Source organism: Agelaius tricolor, unplaced genomic scaffold (assembly GCF_023055355.1).
Source record: "Agelaius tricolor isolate 1412-34295 unplaced genomic scaffold, bAgeTri1.0.p SCAF_31, whole genome shotgun sequence".
In the NCBI taxonomy this organism is placed as follows: domain Eukaryota; kingdom Metazoa; phylum Chordata; class Aves; order Passeriformes; family Icteridae; genus Agelaius; species Agelaius tricolor.
The window spans coordinates 2211851-2226687 of NW_027269291.1; the positions used below are offsets into that span (position 1 = coordinate 2211851).

At 45.5% G+C, this 14837-nt stretch overlaps 1 protein-coding gene across 9 annotated transcripts in view; it reads right to left on the reverse strand.

Moving 5' to 3' along the window:
- The window catches only part of ATP6V0A1 (ATPase H+ transporting V0 subunit a1), a 30654-nt gene that overhangs the window by 7534 nt on the left and 8283 nt on the right, over positions 1-14837 (reverse strand). For 3 of the 9 annotated variants that reach the window (XM_071450804.1, XM_071450800.1, XM_071450801.1), the window contains exons 7-20: positions 14655-14781; positions 13311-13393; positions 12598-12691; positions 11093-11305; positions 10356-10506; positions 10024-10163; positions 8465-8622; positions 7174-7264; positions 6286-6404; positions 5828-6044; positions 5143-5250; positions 4383-4451; positions 2136-2243; positions 1537-1554 (exon numbers count right to left, since the gene is read on the reverse strand). In XM_071450804.1, the coding sequence (XP_071306905.1) occupies positions 1537-1554; positions 2136-2243; positions 4383-4451; positions 5143-5250; positions 5828-6044; positions 6286-6404; positions 7174-7264; positions 8465-8622; positions 10024-10163; positions 10356-10506; positions 11093-11305; positions 12598-12691; positions 13311-13393; positions 14655-14781 (1696 nt within the window). The remainder of the gene's footprint in view (positions 1-1536; positions 1555-2135; positions 2244-4382; positions 4452-5142; positions 5251-5827; positions 6045-6285; positions 6405-7173; positions 7265-8464; positions 8623-10023; positions 10164-10355; positions 10507-11092; positions 11306-12597; positions 12692-13310; positions 13394-14654; positions 14782-14837) is intronic. The other 6 variants (XM_071450807.1, XM_071450805.1, XM_071450808.1 and 3 more) reach the window with 4 other exon arrangements.

Below are 14837 nucleotides of genomic sequence, written 5' to 3' on the forward strand. Positions count from 1 at the left end.
GCTGTGAGGTGAATATTGTTTTCTTATAGTCAGATATTCCAAATTCATCCGCGGGCTTAGCCAGGAAAAGACTGTTCAGCAGAAGGTGGTGCTGGTGTGCACTCCCTGCAGGAGGGAGGCAGTGCCCCAAGCTGTGCTGTGTGTGCCTCTGCTACAGGAGGAGCATTCTGCAAGACATGAACCTGCCCTTTTGGAAAGCAAAAATAATGCATGAAGCTACCCTGAAGAAGTCACATCTGTGTACTGTCCACTGGCAAAGCCTCTGTGCTTTGGTAATTTTCTGCAATAATAAAAGAATTTACAAGGATGTCTGCAATGTAGGGCAGTTTCTTATCCTGCAGCTTGGGAAAGCATTCCCTGCAGTTTGGATTTAATCCATGCTTCAGAAACTGCTCAGATTTAAGTGAACATGATGTTTTAAATACATCCAGTGACTAATGCTCTAGGCATGCACACAAAGCTATTTATATTCTTAATTCTCCTCTAGTATATCCAAGGCAATAAATATTTCCAACAATTCAGTTAAATTAGCTGTCAAAATCCTAATCCTTTCTCCACAGAACATGAGCTGTGAAGTTCTTCACTAAAAGCTGCCCCAGCCAAGGGTTCCAGCTCTGGACACAGGAGGCAGGAGGGAATGTGGGAAATGTTTAAACAATGACCTTTCAAAGCTGAATGCAACTGCCAGGGAGAGCAACCACTGAGCCAGGAGTGGGAGCACTGGGGCTGCTGTGGGACAGTCCTTGGGGGCTGCCACATTTTCCCCAGGTTCAGGGAGACACCAGAACAGGAGCCCCATTCCCCTCCCCTTCCCCCTGCTCCACACAGGCCTGTGCACAGCAGAGCTCTGAGCAAACCACTCCCAGCACAATTTTCAGCAGCAGTGCCCTGGTCAAGCTGTTCTGATTTCATGCCATTTGTATTTTTTTTTGGTAGTAAAATTGGTTACACCTGCTAGTTATGAAACCTATACTCAATCCTGCATCAGTATTAACCCCCCACTTTTTAAATACTTGTTACAAGTGCTTATGAATGAGCAGTTTCTCAGAATGGAGCTTCTCTTCTACACAGAGCCTCTGGCCAGTTCAGTTTCTTGAACTACATGAAACTGGACTGGTTGTGCTGCATTTGCTCTCTGGGTCAACCAGCATCATCCTTAACATGGCAGATTGAGGGGAAGAAATCTCTTTCAACAGTTTGCTGCAGCACAGAATTAAGAAAGCCACAACATAAAAAAAAAAGCTTCTTTGGAGGCTCAGAAGTGAAAACTTTTCAGTTTCAGACCTCCAGCTGAACAGTTTCCCAGGTAACTGGGAACAATCTGCAGACAGGGGATCAGACAGACAAGCTGTATAGATGAAGTCATTAAAAGTCTGTGGATGTATGTGTGTATGAATTAAAAATGGCCTGTAACATGAAAACAGCAAGATCTTTTGGAAAACAAGATGCTGTGACATAACAAATTCCATTCAGCACGTTTTACACCCATGGGAAATGGCCCAGGTACACATGAAGGCAAAGCTGCTGTGCTCTTACCACCTCGTCCTCTGTAGGCTTGAAAACACAAATTTACATTTAGTGCAGTGTTTTGATCACATGAATCATGAACACATTCAGCAATTCCCTCCTAGGCAGGCCACAGAAAGCAGTAACACATCCCATGCACTGCAGAGGCAGGATCTGCTGCAGTCCTTCAGAGGCATCAGAAAACATCAGAACAAACCCCAGCTACCTGAGATCCACTGGTTTTCTCCTCTCCCAGAGGAAAGGGAAGTAATTAATGCTACCCCCAGCAGTCAAAATGAATATATGAACAAAATTTCAGTGCTGCAGAAATGCAGCCCCTGAATTTCCACTGGCATGGGAGAAGCAGATGTGGCACCTGGTAGTGCTGTGCACCCCTGAGATGGAGACACCTTGGGGACAAACAGAGCCACATCTCCCAGGATATACAAATTATGCTGCTTTTTTCTGGAGTCCTGGCAGTGACCAAGAGACAGTGAGTGAGAAAACTGCTAGAACACACTTCACTGGGAATGCTGCTGTTTAAACAGCCTGGAAACAATAAATCCAGTCCCAGTGAGCTCATCCTGCTGCCTGCAGTGCCCTGAGAGCGAGGATGCTCAGGTGCTTACCTCTTCCCCCTCCTCAGAATGGGTAGATAACTGGTCATGTTGAATGATCTCAGCATCCTCCTCTGTTGGGCCATTGCCCACCCGGATCCCACCAAAGTTGTGCGTGCCCTGACACATGCAGAAAAGAAAGAGCAAAGTGTTGTTTGGGTTTTAGTGCAAAAGTGCAGGTTTCTCATGACTCCATGTGCAGCAGCAGCTCATAGAGGAAAAAAAAAATTAAATATCAAATATTAAATATTAAATATTAAATATTAAATATTAAATATTAAGGCCCAGATTAAGGCAGGTAGAATTCTATTTCCCAGCTTGGATGGGAAAGGTGCTGATTCCTGCTGGGGCTGGGGAAAAAATAATAATAAAAAAAAAATCTGTCTGAGTGAATCCTTGGTACATTTCTACAGTGTAACTGCAACCATGAGGACATGAAAGGCACACCTCTCAGAGGACATCTGCTGGCCCCACATCCTGCCCAGCATGGACACAGCACTGCTGGGTACTGGAGCAGGTCATGGAGCTGAACACAAACACACACACACATTTACTCCCACCAGCCTCAGGCACACCAACACTGCATGGAAAACCATATCTTCCCCTGCTTGGAAACTCTATGCTGTGCAAGCAGGTCCTTTTAGAGATATTTGTTCTGACATTCAGCATCTGACCCTCAGCTGCACCTCCAGGACTCCAAAGGGGAAAGAACAACACACAGACTGAGCTGAAATGCTGAAATTGGGAGCAGATCTCACCTGACCCCTGAGTCTGACCCCAAGAGAGACAAACTACACATCACACATTGAAATAAACCCTGTGACCAGGTTCAGTGCTGTCTTGGGTCACCTGTGACACAGGATGTGACCTGACTTGCCACATCTGGACTGCAGAAGTCCAGGGATGCCCATGCAGACAAAAGAGGCTGAAGGTCCCATGACCTGGTGCTTGCACAGACCAGAACAGCTTCTCTGAGTTCTTCTACCTCCTTTGTCCTTAGAAGCCTGCTTTTATTTTAGGCTGAATTATAAATATGCTCAAAATGCCAGATATGCCAGGTTTCTAGAAACAAATCCAGGTAGGTGTTTATGCTCTGAAAACAAAGAAAATTTAAACTCCCCTCCATATTAACAACTAAGACAATGCTTTTATTAGGATTTTCAGTATCTCTGAAACACCACAAGTCACTGGTGACTGCTGTCAATATTCTATTTATGTATTTCTAGCCTGTGTGAACTTGCACTTGAGCAGCCTTTCCCTCACACTCGACTCATATCCATTCCCTGTAACCCAGCCAACCTAAACACAGCTCCAACAGCTCCAATTGTTTACTTGATCCTTCTTATCACCCTTCACACAAGGCCTCCCCTCACAGCTTCCTGATGGAGATGCATTTCATATGCTGGATGGACCCTGCACAAAAGATCCATTTTAATTTCTGACATTTCTGTGAGGAGACCACAATGTCATGAGAGAAGCAGCTGACACATCCCTCCCAGCACCTCTGGCACCTGGAGAGCATGATGTGCTTCACACAATCAGTGAGATTCACACCTCCTAGGCAGCCAGGCAGATTCAGAACTAAAAGGTAGCTGAAACAGGAGAAAGAACTAAAAGGTAGCTGAAATAGGGGAAAGGACTAAGTTCTGGGGCTCCCACAATCCTCAGCAGAAAGCTTTGGCAGCAAAGAGCCATCTGCAAACTTAGAAACATGTAAGTCAAAACAACTGCCAACAAGAAGTTTTTTTTTTTTTGTGCACAACCATTCTATAATAATTTTAGGTCAAAGTGTGTACAGGACAGATGTGTCACAAATCCAATGATTACTGACATGGAGTTGCTGGAGGCCATCACATCACTGTGTGTTTGGGGACATGTAATGCAAACAGAAATGCTGCACTGAGAAGAATCCTGATCTGTCTTAAACAAATAGATAAGCAGAAGAAAAAAAGGGAATTTAACATGGGGGGGATGTGTAGCAGGAAATCCTGTGCTGCTCTGCAGCTTGGATTCAGCAGCACTCCTGCAAGGAAGTGTCTCTGTGCACGCACAACTACCATCCTCCAGCCTGGGTGTTCATCCAGAATGTATCAATTTGGCTAAACTTTGCTCTTTCCAAGAGAAAGTGGTTTTCCACCCTAAAGGTGCACTTGCCATTCCCTTATGAAATTCAGATACATTCCATGCTCCTTTGATAAGAACCAGACACAAAGCCAACTCCCATCTGCAATGCATCAGGCGAGTTTGAAGTGCACTCACTGTTGCAGCCGCTGCTGCCTCGAGCGCCTGCGCGTTCGTGCTGCCCTGGGCCTCCTCGGGCTGCCCTTCCTGGGGGTGGATGGATGCAAGAAAAGAGAGGGGAGGAGGAAGAAAACAAAAAGAGAAAGGGAAACGAATGGAGGGGACATGGGAGGATGAAAGGTGGTCAGAGAAGGGAGAGGGAGTGTCTGTAACTGAGCTGATCTTGGACTCGCTGCACATCCTCGCAGCGTGCAGGGAGCGCTCGCACTTCTCTGCAGTGCCACGTTCCTGCATCTCACACACAGCTGGAAACAGCTGGAAACCTACAGAGCACCCCAGCACACAGCCTCTCACATCAGTCTCCAAGTCTCTTTGAATTGTTATTTTTTAACCATCCAAGCTGCTTTAACAAAGGTAGCTGAGAAATCTGCCAGCCAATTCCATCTCTGTTTCCCACTGCCAGCCACAGAAGTGCATCCAGCAGCCAGTGAGGCTGTTCCTAAACCAGCTACCAAAGCCCAAGCCAGAGACACTGTTCTGATCATTACCAACATAAGGGGTTTTTAAAAGCAGGTTTGATGCTGGATCCAGATCTGGGAAGCAGGCAGGCAACACTCTGTCTCTGTAACACCCACCTGCTGGTATGCCCAGGAATATGCAAACACACTTTACAGGTTTCAATGCAGTGTGAATCCATGAATCCAAGCTCAGGATGGAGAACACAGCTTTTCAACCAAAAACAGTTCTCATATGGAAAATATAAAAGGGAATCACCCACCAAGTGTTTTCTCCTTAGATACTGCTGGCGAAGGACCAGGGGTTTGGCCACCAGCATCCATGGCACACACAGCAAGGCCACCACCACAAGGAAGCACTGGAGCCCTTTCTGCAAAAAACACAAACCTCAGGTGATTCAGCTGCAGCCCCTGCTCAAACACACACAGAACCCAGCAAGAATGACTGAATTCCCAGCATGGGGATGCTCCTCTACCTCCCTCTCTTCTGGGAACAGCAATTAAGCACTTAATGCCTGCAGCTGCCACCTCTGACTCAGCACAGCATTTACTGCTGAGACTGCACTAGGCTGGGGAAAAATCTGAAAGATCCTGCAGAAAATGAGAATTAGGCAGATGTCTGATACTGCTGGGAGGAAATAGAGTTGGTGTCTGAGCTAGGCTGAGAGGAATCACATTGCAGACATGGGACAAGATTCCTAATTGCTTTCCACAATTAATCAGGATCCACATGTTCGAAAGGCACAGCTGACTTATGGTCAGACAAATAAAATTTCCTGGTATAGGGATTATTCCTTCCTTCTTCAACATTACATAGTGTCAGCCTTCAGAAATGCTCTGTCACAGTGGAAAGATGTTTCATGCTTGATTTCACAAATTATGACAAGGTCAATAAAACACTCCAGTAGCACGAAGCATCTCTGATTCTGTCCTAGCAAGAGCACTCACCTGCCCACTATAAAGCATCTTATTACTGGTGTCTTCATAGGAGAACAGAAACATGTTAATAAAGTGTATTAAGAGGCTGGGTGCTTCCTTGGATGTGTGAGCATCATAGGCTGTCCACTTGTAAAAGATGAGAATAACAAGGTATCCAAAGAGGGAGGACATGAAAATCATTTCTGGGATAAATCCAAGGTATATGTTCAGTGGCTTCTTAAAATAGCTACAGGGAAGAAAAAAAAAAAAGTTTATATTAGATTTGGTTAGAATTAGGGCAAAAGCTTTTAATAAGAGTTTGAAGAGAGTGGAGGGGCTCAGCAGCTCAACAACAGCTGGGCCTGGAGCACAGGAACTGCCTGGCAGGCACAATTCCACACAACCAGAGACAGCTGCACCTTCCATCAGGAGGTATCCCAAACCACACAACACCCAAAGCCATGAGAAAACCAGAGCAAAGCACTTACATGTGGTTGAGGAGACTCAGTGCCACACCAAAGAGCATCTGGAAAATGCCAAGAATCACAGACATCTTCATCTTAAAGGAATTGAGGAAAGCCAGCTTATTGCTGGCAATGTTCCAGATCTGTGGAAAAACAACACCTAGTCAGATACCAGGGGAAGGAAAACAGGAGAAGGAAAACACTCCCTTTAAGCTAAACAGTATGAACCAGTCAGGAAGTGTGAGGCTGAAAAAGCAGGTTTTAAAAAATGTGTTTGTCCTATTTTGGGGAAATGAGCAGACAAGTTTTCAGCTGAGAACAGCCTGACAGTAACTGAGCCCACCACTGAGTAGGAATCAAACCTGTTTTCATGGTACCTCAAAGGTGCAGGAGAAAAGAGGCTGTATCCTTAATAGAGAGAATATGATTATCCATTTAAAGGAACAAGTACACACTCTGATTTCCTGCACTTTGTGGAACCCACACAAGGTTTGTCATATATTACAAGCAGAGTTAAGAGCAGAGGTGTTGAGGCAGGCAGGTACAAAGTGACAGAATCACTGGGAAATGTAAATTTTCAAGGGTGACCGAAAAAAGGGATTAACAACTTTCCCCAAGGTAAGAAAATAACTTCAGAAAGTGATTTTCAAGGCTAATCAGATTTGATTTAAGGACTGCAGGTTAGAAAGGGTGAGAAAGCAGCCTTTAATGGACGTCAAAACAAGGGTCTCTATCCCAAATTTGGCATCTCAGTAGGAATTCTATAATTCTGGAGTATTCCCACCATTGATGGACCTGCTAAGGGAATGGCTGGGCTGGAGGATCTTTCACAGAACAGTGAACAGGTGCTTTTCTTTCTGCTGACACACAGGACTTTGCCCAAAAGGCTGCAGAGGAAGGAGGAGCTCTTACTGGGTCAATGCCAAAGGGGTAGGGCCCACCAAACACCCCTGGGATGGCAGGATCCAGCTGCAGCAGGGGGGTGGTCTCCAGCAAAGCATCTCTGTTTGGGAACAAGGTTATAAAACATTAACAACAGCAATACCACCCTCCTTCTCTAAAAACTAACACTCTTCCCTGGTGAGAGCAAGGAATAGCTTAAATTGAGAGAACTTCATGGGTGTAGAACCTGGGTGGTTCTAGAGATTTTCCCAAATGAATAAAGCCCTGTTTCTTGATTTTTTTTTTACTCTGTCACAAGGAAGACAGGTGCAGGAGACAGTAATATTGAAAAGTCTGTGGGGAATTAGATGAGAAACTGCATCTTTGTAAGTTTTCTGGGAAAAAAAAAAGCAGTTTTGAATCTTGGCATATTTACACCCCTCTTCCAAATCTACTTGAGACAGATGTCAGAAATTTTTGCTTTCCTGAGCTGGAAGGACAATGGGGAAGGACAAGCCACCTGCTTCTCACTGTGTGTCCCAGATTGCAAGGCAAGATGTATTATTCTATTTGCCATTGTGTGGCAGTTATCTTCTGTTCAGTGGGCAGATTTCCTTATCTCTTCCACACCCAATCCTCCCTCTGGGGGAGACATCTGCTGATAACAGCTATGGAATGTCCCTGCATGGCTGATAAGAACTACAGCATCCCATTGGGAGATGGGAGCCCAGAGGGAGGAGCCAAGCATTCCTGCCTGGATATAATCTGGAGATTCTGGAACACCAGCCAAGCATTCCTACCCAGATATAATCTGGAGATTCTGGAACACCAGCCAAGCATTCCTGCCTGGATATGATCTGGAGATTCTGGAACACCAGCACAGCTTCTGCACTGGATTTCCCAGAGGAGCAGCAGCTGCCTCTTCCCCTGGATCTTCAGAGGCAGAGACTGCACCTTTCTCCAGGATCCCTGCTCCAGCAGAACCAGCCCTGGCACTGCAGGAGGGCTGAGCCACAATTCCAATGGTTCTGCTGCCAACAGCCTGACCCACAGGGTGTCAGGCTGGGTTCTGACTCTGGCAGTGTTGTTCTAGTGTACTGCATTGTTTATTTTATCCTTTTATTTTCTTCCCTATTAAAGAACTGTTATTCCTGCTCCCATATATTTTGCCTGAGAGCTCCCCTTAATTTAAAATTTATAGAAATTTGGAGGGAAGGGGTTTACATTCTCCATTTCAGGGCAGGCTCCTGCCTTCCTCAGCAAACACCTGGCTTTCCAAACCAACACACTGTGTCTACAAAGTTACCAAGGCTTTACTCACGACCAGTTGGCTTTATTAAACATGGGCCTGACACTCCAGGAGGAACCAAACATGTTGAGGGATTTGGAGAAGCAGTCATTGTAGATGAGGCCTGTGTAGGTGGAGAACAGCCCCATCAGCAGGATGATGTATCGACCACTGAACACCATGTTGAACATCTGGTGTAAAAACCCAAAAAGGAACAAAAAGTCCATGAGAACAGGGAATGCTGGAACCCTGGATGCTGAGAATTTTAAATTTTCTGTGCTGAAAGGCACTGACCCACAAGGGAACACTGCATTTGACCTGAGGCTGTGGAGAAGGCTTCCAAAATTGATTAACAGCATTGGGATTATGGGTGTGTAGCTGGTTAGAAGTGTGTGATACCACAGGGTGGAAAACTTAAAGAGTTTGGTGATTTAGAATATAGAAATAAATATGAAGCAAGATGGAGGTTTTAGGGTGGAGACAGGTTGTTCCTCTTTACCTTCTTCTTCCTTCTTCTTCATGGGTTTGGGTGGTATTTTGTAATTGGACAGAAAAGTCCACATTGCAGACTTTGAGTGATCAGTTATTGGGTTAAAAGGGAAAATAATCTAGGTGCTATTTCTTAATTGGATAGTTTAGTCTTAAAAGATCTTGTAACAAGAGATTGTTGGCCATTTTGTGCCTTGCTAATGAAGGGCTGCAGAACTCGGGGTTGTGAGACTGCAACATTGATAAGAAACAATAAACACCTGAGTCTGAACATGAACTATTGTCTCAAGTGCCTTCAATGCCAATCCCGATGGAGGTAGAAAAAACAAGCAGAGAACCAACAAGGGAAGGTCACTCCTAAAGCCAAACCAGGGAAATCAGTCTGTTGTGGGACAAACATTTGCCACATGAACCAAGAGCCCAAAATCCCTGTTTACCCTTGGCAGGGATTAAGGGTGCAAGAGGGAGCAGAGCAGCACAGATAATGAGGATAAAGGGGCAGCATGGATCTCCACAGGGGACCCAGGAGCAGCTGGAGAGGACAAACTGCACTGCCTGATGCAACTCCCAGCTGGCAGCAAGAGTTTGGAACCAGGAGCACAGACCCTGCCAGTCTCCTCCAGCCCTGCCAGTGTATCTTAACTCTGGTTCAGCTCCTGTCAGCCCTGAGCCAGCAAAACCAACCTTGAGCAGCAAATAGGAAAAATGCCAGGGATGGGATATAAAAAATGCCAGGGATGGGATATACATATATACAGGAACTGGAAGTTTTGCAGTGGCTAAACCCCACTATGATCCAGCTAAATTTGGGGTGATTTGTTTACGCCAGCTTACCTACTATACTTGATAATTTCCTTCAGACAACTGAAATTAATAATTTCTTATAAATATACAAAAGGAAAAATCAAGGGAACTCAATACTTTTATGAAATTACACTACTTAGTGTGTGTGTGTGCTCTTCAGGCTTCCCAGCTTGTCCACGTGCTTCAAAAATTCCAAGGGAGGAGTAATGGGCATTGTCAACTCAAGGGGAAAAGGATGGGAGTAAACCAAGCTGCAACTCTGTTTGAAATGCAGAGCTCAGCACAATCTGCCACTTTACCTCATTGTCACTCTTCTGGGACAGAATCCTGCTCTCCCTCACCACCATCCAAACAGCAATCAGAGTCATCAGGATCCCATGGCCAAAATCCCCAAACATCACAGCAAACAGGAATGGGAAGGTGATGATGGTATAGGGTGCTGTAAGGGAAAAGACAACATTCCCAATTTAGCAAATATAATTCCCCCGTTTCCCCTCTGTTACTGAAAGCTGATGAGTCTCTATTAGAATTCTCTATTAGAGATTTCCACACAGGACAGGCAATACAGATAAACATCACAACTAAAAAAAATTGAGACAGAAGTCTTGGACTTTCCTGCGTCTGAATTTACCTGGATTTATCTCCCGATATGTCCCAATGCCATAAGCATCAACAATGTTTTGAAAGCCAGAAGTAAACTTGTTCGTTTTGTTGTATGTGGGTGGGGTCTGATTGGTTTGCATCCTGTTTAAAATAGATGGGACAGTGGATCCGCTGTGCTCCTGTTAGAGAAAAACAAAGGAAAGATCAGCAAACCCACCCTCAGAGCATTGGAGGATGAAGTCCAACACAGCTGTCCCTGTTTGGAAAACTGCAGGCTTGAGTGTTTGCAGTGTGCTTGCACAATGAGACACTGCAGCAGCTCAGGAAGGCTGCCAGGACTCCACTGCTCTCCACCTTGTGCAGCAGGAGTAAATGTGAATATTGTGTAGGATAGACAAGAAAACAAATCTTGCAGGTGGAAGGATTTCAAGAAACTCAACTCTCTTGACTATATGAGCAGAGGGTGAGTTTGCCAATATCCTGGAGAGCTCCTCTATCCAGACACCAGGACTACAGAGCCCAGCCAGGGTAATTAAGCATCACACACAGTAAAATCCTCACCATTCCAGCCTTCACCTGAACCTTAAGCTTCTCTCAACGTATTTGTTACTTCTTTTCTCTCCAAGCCATCATTCCTGCATGCTAAACAAGCTGTTCTCTGTGATTCCAGCAGCCCAAGGGGATGGTGCTCAGAGGCTCACAACACAGAAAAGGCAACGAACAAGGAGCCCATGTGGTGCTGCCACAGGCACAGCATTTACTCACAGTGCCTCTCCTGAGGGCAAACTGGATGGAATCCAGGTCAGCAACAGGACACCACACTTCAGCAATCAAGCACTTCTGTGTCACATCGATGTTGCACAGGTTCAGGGTGTGGTAAATGGCCTTCATCTTCCTCACTTTGATGAACCACACGCGGATGTTTTTAGCAGCTGCCTGCAAAACCCTCTGCCGGTGATCCTCAGTTTGGTTCAGCACCTTTCAGACAAGCAGGAGAAAGATGAGGCCAAATCATGGACCAAAGATCAAGGTGCACCAACAAGAGAAGCTTTCCCACAGAGGATGAACCACCAGCCTGCTCTCCCACCCCACGCCTGCAGTCTGGGATGTAGTAATTAGCCCCCACAGTAATTAGCTGTGCTGAAAAACTTAACAGCTTTTTCCAGGGACACTTTGTGATTATTTTCCTCTTTCAGCTCCAAGGTCAGTGGTTATTTCAAACACTTAACTGTGCCAAGATCAGAGGGAACAGTTTTACCTCCACCCAGGTTAAAAGAGCAGAGAAGAGTTCTGCAAGTAAAGGGTGTGCTGCCTTGAAAAAACACACTAATTACCCTGAAAGACTTGTTTACTGAAGGGAACAGGAGAAAGTGTTTCCTACTGAGGGTGTTTTCCAACTGGAACATTTCAAACTCAGGCCAAGTCAGATTTCCAGAGTGGAAAGTCTTAGATTGCAGGGAAAGTGAGGATAGAAGGCACATGCAGTTTACAGCAGTTACATTGCTTCTGAGTTCCTGTCTTTAAAATATCTTAAAATATCTTCTGAGCTACACTGCACAACTCCCTACTTGAGACAGTTTCTGTATCAAATAAGTAGGTCATATTCAACCCTTTTTCCTTTTAGCTTCTGAACTTTTCTCCATTTTTGTTTCAAATCCCTTAAATCTTTCTACATTATCACATACTGCCTTTCTTCCTTGAAGCAAGCACAAGGTATTTCAGAGGTGGCACCCACGAGATCTGGGCACTAATAACATTTTACCAACACCCAGGCTGCTGCACAAGAGATTAGTTGTAAAGCAGAAGCTCTTCAGGACAGCACAATGTGAAAATATAAAGACAGGCAGAAAAAGGAAGAGCTAAATTAATGTTAACATTGTTGCATCTCAGCTTGAAAAAAGTTTAAAGGTTTCAAAGTACTTGCAGCTGAAGCAGGCAGTTACACAACATGCTCTACGGGATCTCCCTACATGAGTTCCTCTTTTCTCCCTGGTATGCAGTTCTCTGTAATTATTTGTTTATAATAAATTGCTTAGCCCTCCACCCATCCAAAATCCTGACACAGAAACAACTGAGCAGTCTCCAAAGACCTCTCTTGCACTGCTGGTCTCAAGCTACCTGAAGGTGAAAATATGGTCATGTCACAGGGGCAAAATCCTCCTGTTTTAACAGGATCCAAAGTTTCTCAATATAAGTTTCAACCACATTATTAAAAAAAAACCCAAACCAACAACCAAGCAAAGAAAGGTCATTGCCCCCAGTTATTTTACCATCTGAAGATCATCAATTCTGGTGTTGACACCAGAAGCCATTTCCTTCCTCTCCTGAGGTGTTTCTGGGCATGGGTAGAGGGAGGCCCGGAACCTGGAAGACAGGGAAGCACCTCAGTGACAGAGATGGAAAGAAAATCAATCACTCAGGGGTGAGCCAGAGGCACCTTGAGAGAAGTTTCTGATCAGCAGAGACTGCCAAGCAGAGCTCCAGCCCCTACATCAAAGGGGGCCAATAAGTCAAAACAGAAAAGTAGAAGTGCTTTAGGCCAAAGCAGAAGCTGAGTGCTAAAGAAAACAGAAGCGGGAGAGAATCCTCTGCTCCCTGTGCTGCCAGTGTCTTCAGGCACCGTCACAAGGCTGGGCAGCCACCCAGCTGAGGGGGGGATGCTGCCACACCAGTGCAACTGCTGACAGAAGCAGTCCTTGTCTCCACTGTGAGAATATCCCACTGATGTCCATCAGGCCTGCCCAGAAATCAGCACTGCCTTGGTTTTTTGCATTCCCTAGCACAGCAGTTGTGTACTTTGAGCATTACAGGCTGGGGAGTGGCAAGTGTGACTGTACAATGTGTTTCAGTTACTTCTGGCACATTTAATATCTGCTCCTGCAGCCACTGTGAAACAGGGAGTTGAGAAATATCGATATAAAGTCATGGCAGTGTGTTTCAAATAACTGAGAACTGCCCAGCTCTCAATTACAGACTTTCATACCCTTCACAGATCTTCTTGACTCTGTTCTTCAGCTGGTCACCTTGGAAGAAGATGATAAATACAGACTTGTGCACATAATCCCCCTAGAACAAAGGAAAGAATTGTAGAAATTAGCATTGGCTAATTACCAGAATTCTAATTTTCCTTTCACTGAGTGTGTCCATCAGAGCTCAGATATGCACAGCAGGTTAAGGAATGTTCCTGATTAACACTGAACAGTCACAAGGAGGGCAATTTTCTCAGCCTCAGTACAGAATACTTGCACTGTATTTGTGTTCACTGAAGCAAAATGCCCCAGGTTATCCATTATTGATTCTATACAATCCAGTAAATAGGAAAACCTGGTAAGATCTCCAAAAATAACAAAGATTTTATCAGCACTTAGTGCAGTCAGCTCATCAACAGAATCAAGCCAACAGGGTGAATGAAGATAATAAAATGTGGATTTTAACCAGTGTGGTTCCCAGGGAGACCAGAGGCACATTCCTTGCACAGCTGTGTCTGTGGGGGCAGCCAGGGCCCCTTTCCTGCATTTGTTGACAAGTTATTGTTCTACCTTACTTAGGAAATTTTAACATAATGTTTCAAGAATAATTACATTAGGTGTAACCTCAATTTAAGGAAGTTCTGCACAATAAGAACAAAGTCTGTCCTAGCAGACAGATGATTCCACAGGTCAGCTACCAGTGGCTGGGGGGACAAGGGAACACATCAGCCTCACATGAGAAAGAGAGGCTGTTACTGAGCTGAAACCCACGACCCTGAGATTAAGAGTCTCATGCTCTAACTGAGCTAGCCAGTTGCAGGGGAGGGGCCATGTGGGTTTTCTTTCTGGAGGGGCCCCCTTTTGGAGGTTTTCTCCCAAATTTACCCTAAACCAGGACAAATTTTGGCGCCCAACGTGTGGCTTGAATCCATGACCCTGAAATTAAGAGTCTCACGCTCTAACTGGGCTAGCCGGTTGCAGGGAGGGGCCGTGTGGGTTTTCTTTCTGGAGGGGCCCCCTTTTGAAGGTTTTCTCCCAAATTTACCCTAAACCAGGACAAATTTTGGCGCCCAACGTAGGGCTCAAACCTACAACCCTGAGATTAAGAGTCTCATGCTCTAACTGAGCGAGCTGGTTGCAGGGAGGGGCCATGTGGGTCCCCTTTTTGGAGGTTTTCTCCCAAATTTGCCCTAAAACGGAACAAGTTTTGGCGCCCAACGTGGGGCTCAGACCTACGACCCTGAGATTAAGAGTCTCATGCTCTAACTGAGCTAGCTGTTTGGGGGGAGAGGCCATGTGGGTCCCTTTTTTGGAGGTTTTCTCTCAAATTTACCCTAAACCAGAACAAGCTCCCTCACCGTGACGGGGTCCTCCAGGGGGTTCTCGATCTCGGCCTGGCGCAGGAAGACGTTGCCGCGGCACACGCGCCACAGCATCCGCTCGAAGGTGGGGATGCGCTCGCGGTTGATCACGCCAGCCACGAACCTGCAGGGGAACAGCACAGCCTGAGGGACTGCACCTGAACCCCCCCACAGCCAGCA